The 5,130-nt window shown below is 28.7% G+C and overlaps 1 protein-coding gene across 4 annotated transcripts in view; it reads right to left on the bottom strand.

Moving 5' to 3' along the window:
- Nucleotides 1-323: 323 nt before the first annotated feature.
- The window catches only part of LOC106456946 (axonemal 84 kDa protein-like), a 63,357-nt gene continuing 58,550 nt past the window's right edge, over nt 324-5,130 (bottom strand). For all 4 annotated transcript variants that reach the window (XM_022382742.1, XM_022382740.1, XM_022382743.1 and 1 more), the window contains 3 exons: nt 4,994-5,130; nt 2,837-2,938; nt 324-878 (listed from right to left, as the gene is read on the bottom strand). The exon at nt 4,994-5,130 is cut by the window's right edge and continues 1 nt beyond it. In XM_022382742.1, the coding sequence (XP_022238450.1) occupies nt 741-878; nt 2,837-2,938; nt 4,994-5,130 (377 nt within the window). In that variant the 3' untranslated portion in view covers nt 324-740. The remainder of the gene's footprint in view (nt 879-2,836; nt 2,939-4,993) is intronic.

Genomic DNA, 5,130 nt, shown 5'->3' with positions numbered 1-5,130 from the left:
AAATGCTTTAGGTGTTAATTAAAAATCAGAAATAAAAAAATCCAATCTTTTCTGCTAATAAATGTAAAACAACAAAAAATATTATTGAAATGTAGCAATCAATACTTCTAGCAAAAGAAATGTGAATAAAATTTAACAAAATGAAAATATCATAAATAATAAAACAATGTAATATTATAATGAAAAAATACAATAATAAAATGAAATATAATCATTCTAATATGAGCAAATACTAGTTTAAAATTTATGTTTTAACAACTAACCACTATAAAAAGATAAATAAATAACAAGGTGCCATAAAAATGTCAAATTAAAGAACTGTAACATTTCAAGAAATTAATTACAATGTATGATGTTTGTTTTATTAACAAAATTAACCATATTTCAAAATGCATGTTGGTGGGACCTTGTATAAAAATACAATGTCCCTTACCAATGTATCATTAGTGTATATGACATTAGTGGGGTTTTTTACATTCCATGTGCTGTGTAAAAAATGGTCAGACAAATATATGTTGGAAAAGTGCAGGTGGACTGCTGAATGTGGTAGACAAAGGTTGCTTTACTAAAGATGTGCAACATAATACTGGAACACACTTTATATTTAAAAAAGTAACAGACAACTGAGCATACATAGTTTATAAATGAAAAATAAAAACAATAAAATGCGAGGTACATGAATAATACTAAGAATTGCCTGCATTTTAAGTTAATACAGAAGTTTTAGGTATTTCTGTAATTCAGGAAAAACTTAGAATCTTGAGGGATGACAAGATGTTGAATACTCCACTGTACAGTTCTGCTTTACTGTCTGCTATCAGTTCTTTTGCAGAGTTAGAAGCTCTTCCCATCAACAGATGATAGAGGTCTCCATAAAACTAAAACAACAAAACTAGATTAGATGGTAAATGTAAATGCTATATTTTCTGGATAAAAGATTTTGTAGTAGCATGACTCAGTAACAGGTTTTTCTACACACACAAAGCAAACAAACAAACTACAAATGTACTATACTGCCCTCTGCTGGTAGATTATTAGTATTATGAAAGATTTAACTGAATATATTTGTTACAGTTTAGTATAAACTGTTCCCCTTTCATGAATTACTCTATATTGCAGTTTTTATTGTTATATGATACACAAATGAAATACAGTTAAGTCTGAAAAAAATATTTTAAAATACTTGTACAATGTCAGAAGGTGTGGTATGGAGCCACCTCACTCTTCTGCAGTATATGTTTCATATTAAAATTGTTTTGAAATTTTCTAGTTCAAAACTTGATAAATCTAGTTGAGGATGTACACTAATTCACTTCTAAGTGTTACTTTTTACAGTATGATTTAGTCAAGAAACTATCTACAGTTTCGTGGGACAGTTATATCTTATCTTACATCACATTGTGTATGTGGCACTGTTTTATGACTGCCACATGAAGCATAATGTCTTTGAATATTAAGATTTAATTTGCGATTGGTTTGATGCAGAGAAAATGTGATTTATGAGAAAAGCTTTAATACAAGTCTCATTTTGACTAAAGCCAGGACTCCCTCTGAAGTTCTGTCTGCATTTTCCTTCAGTAAAGTTAGTGTTGTTTCTATTGACTGTACATGTAAAATCTGTAACATCACTTCAAATTAAGTTCAATAAGAAACAATTTATTTTTCATTTCTAATACAGTTTTTAATTCATCTTAAAATACAGTTTATTTTCATCCAAACAGTTTTTCTTCCACAATCTTTAGTTTCAGCAATTTTTACCACCTTAATCAGTTTTTTCAAAGACATCCATCTATTTAGACTAATAAAGTGATTATTTTTATTAATCATTGTTGTGTTTTTTTCATTCCATCTGCAATAAATTACCAAACGTCCTTCCAAATACTAGATTTTAGAAACTCTTGTTGTCACAAATATTCTTACATAATGGATATGCAATAGTGAACAAAGGCTATTACTCATAGAACTATCATTCATAAGCCACAACTTCTGTACTTTTTTTCCTGAATTTCATCATGTATTCAAGGTAATCACTAGTAAGCAAGTAATGTCCAGAATTTCTATATTATTTGATAAAGTGAACTGTATGCTAGTAAAATATTAGGCCAGGATCTATTTTAAACACTTTAACTTACTCACTTTCTCTCTCTCTATCAATGAATATAAAAGTTTGTTTAACTCTTTCATTGCCATAGAAACATGCAAGTCCTTTCTACAGCACTAATATATGAGTTTGGAATTTTGTACCACCTTGAAGTTAACCAGTGTCAAGTTACAGATAAGTAATGAAATGTTAAAGTATTCACATTTTTCTTTTTTTATTGTGTATCTAAAAATAAATCTGGCAATAGGAGAATTGTTTATTATTATATCTGACTATTGAAAAGATAAAAGTCAGTTACTTTACACAGGCTCCTATACTCATTAGGAACTTTCAGCAAATTTAAGAAAGATATTTGACATGCCAAAAATAATATCAAAACGCTAAAAGGTTCATTAGAACTTGGATGTGTTGCATTGGTTTCAATGATATAAACATGTTATTCCATAAAGAGACTTAGCTCAAATTATAACAGTACAAAATAAAAATGTTTAGAGATCAGAAAAGAAAATCACACTTATAGAAACAAGGAAAAACAAACTGGTAATTCACAGTTCTATCCAGAATTTCATGTGTTTCAAACAGAAAATATTTACTACTGTCAAATGAAGTTGAAATCTTTTTATTCAACTATTTAACCAGCAAAGCAGTTGATATAAAATTTAGCTTAAAACAGTTAAAAAATTTTCAAGACACAGTTAAAGTATAAACATTTAATGCATAACCCATGACTATTACCTGTACATCCTCTAGTGGTTCATCACTGAAAGCTTCACTGAGTTCTAAACATTTCAGAATTGTTGCTCTTTCTGGTGTTACCAAAATCAGAGGGTAAGTTCCCTGTTATGGAGAACCACATACATTAAAAAACACATAAAATAATAAAAGATGTTTGTACTTTGAATTATGTTAGATAGTGTATCTTTCAAAGAAATAATCTAACAGATATGTGCATCTAAGTTAGTTGCCATATTTGAATAATACACATGATATTAAGATATACTCTAGTTTCAAGCAGCCGCTGTTATTCATACAATTAATCTAAATCAAGAAAATTATTTAACAATCAGTTCCCATTGCTAAAATAATGAAACATACTGTGAGTATTTTAAGGAAATATATGTTTTTGACATCTTGTCTTAATATATAAAATTTCACAAATTTAAAAATGTATAACTGGATTTTTAACCTGAATATCATCTTATGTGCACAATGTCTAGTCAGAGATCTCTAGGGTTCAGCTGTAGCCAGCACTACTAATTTTGAGGGATAGCAGCTGGCCAGAAGCACCTGCTGCTACAAGGATTTTATGTAGGTGTAAACCAAATAACCCACTTGCTACAAAGCAAGTTGAATCAAACAACTTCATAACTATTTTGTACTCATTATAGTTTTCATACTATAACTTTTAATACACTTTGTGTATCTTCACAAAATTTGACAGACTTTTAGTAAACATTACAAGTCTTTACCACACAAAAAAATCAAAATTTTTAATGAAGTATTTTTACTAAAGATCTGTTCATGAATATATATATAGTACTTCTATATACTAGTCTGAGTGCTAAGTGATTTCCATGTTAAGATTACAAATACTTTTCTTTGTCTAAAAAATTTCAAATTTTATTTGTGTAACCTCTGAAACCTACTAAATAAATTTTAAATATTTTTTCAGTAAAACTTTACATTTAATCTGCTATTTTCTCTACCCTGACTTCATAACCACCAAAAAAAAAGTTAAAATAAATCTCAATTACCCATTTTTTCTTTTTAGAATGATTTCAAATTGTAATATGAAACTACATTTGTTTATCATAAATAGCTTTACACTTGTAATAGTATACATCTATTTATACTTATATTTTATTGTTTTATTGCCCTGTGAACCCTGACTAATTACTAATTGTGCCATTATAAGTTGTAAATCACTTGGTGAATGTGCAGCTCACATTATGCTACCAAATTATATTATGCATGAGTTACTTACGAACATACCTCATGAAAACATTTTAATATATTATTATTATTCATTTCACCTAATCTAACCCTAACTAACATAAAAAGTTTCCTATTTTTACAAGTCAGCTATTTTTATAATGACAACTAAAGAATACACAAGAAAAACAAGAAAAAAGTACTTAACTGAGTCTTCTTTTTTCTGTTGACTGTCAATGACATTTAATCCTACTTTTTTATACTAATGGTAGTACTACACAAAATAATTCTTTATTTAATTAAATAATGCACCAAAGAACACAGAATAATAACACACTAAAAAGATGTCCGTGGAGAGAGGGATAATAGGATTGACTATCACTTTTATAATACACCCACAGCTAAAACACTGAGTATCCACAAACAGAATGATACGGCATAAAATCAGGAGAACCAAAAACTCTGATGATCATGTCCTAACAGAAATTACCAAGCAAGGAAAGAACACAAGGTCTGGTCCATCACAACATATACATTCATCACTGAGCTTGAATGTATAACACCTGACTGAGAATTCAAGAAAAGACCAATATAAAAAGGGCAGAAATAAAAGAAAGAAGGAACTGGTTATAATAATAATAACTGTATGGTTCAACTGTGTATTCATGGTGCAGTACAAAACTAAATATGAATAATTAAGATTTATTTATATAATTACTTTAGTACTGACTTACAAGTAAAACTGAATTGTATGTGTATCCTTACTAATGTTATAATTTTACACTATTTCCTCCCTAACTTTTTAGCTTCCTAACAAAGAAGTCAAATGGAAACAAATAAAAATTTTTTGTTTCCACCCCAACTATAAATAATCTGGTTTAATTAAATATTTTGTCTGCTTCTCTGCAACCAGATATTTTAACCTTTTGAGTTTTGAACTGAACAAAAAAGAGAAATAACCTGTGCAGATATGTCTTCATCTTCTGTGCTGTTTTTTTCGCAGAACTTCATCACAATGCAGTCTTTACCACTACCACCATTCCATCTACTCCACATAAAAGTGAAAGCCGAAGAAACTAATGCCATACAGTGATAGA

This window comes from Limulus polyphemus, unplaced genomic scaffold (genome assembly GCF_000517525.1).
Source record: "Limulus polyphemus unplaced genomic scaffold, Limulus_polyphemus-2.1.2 Scaffold274, whole genome shotgun sequence".
Lineage (NCBI taxonomy): Eukaryota > Metazoa > Arthropoda > Merostomata > Xiphosura > Limulidae > Limulus > Limulus polyphemus.
Note: the sequence above shows the minus strand (reverse complement) of the source record. Positions and strands in the feature narration are given on the sequence as shown.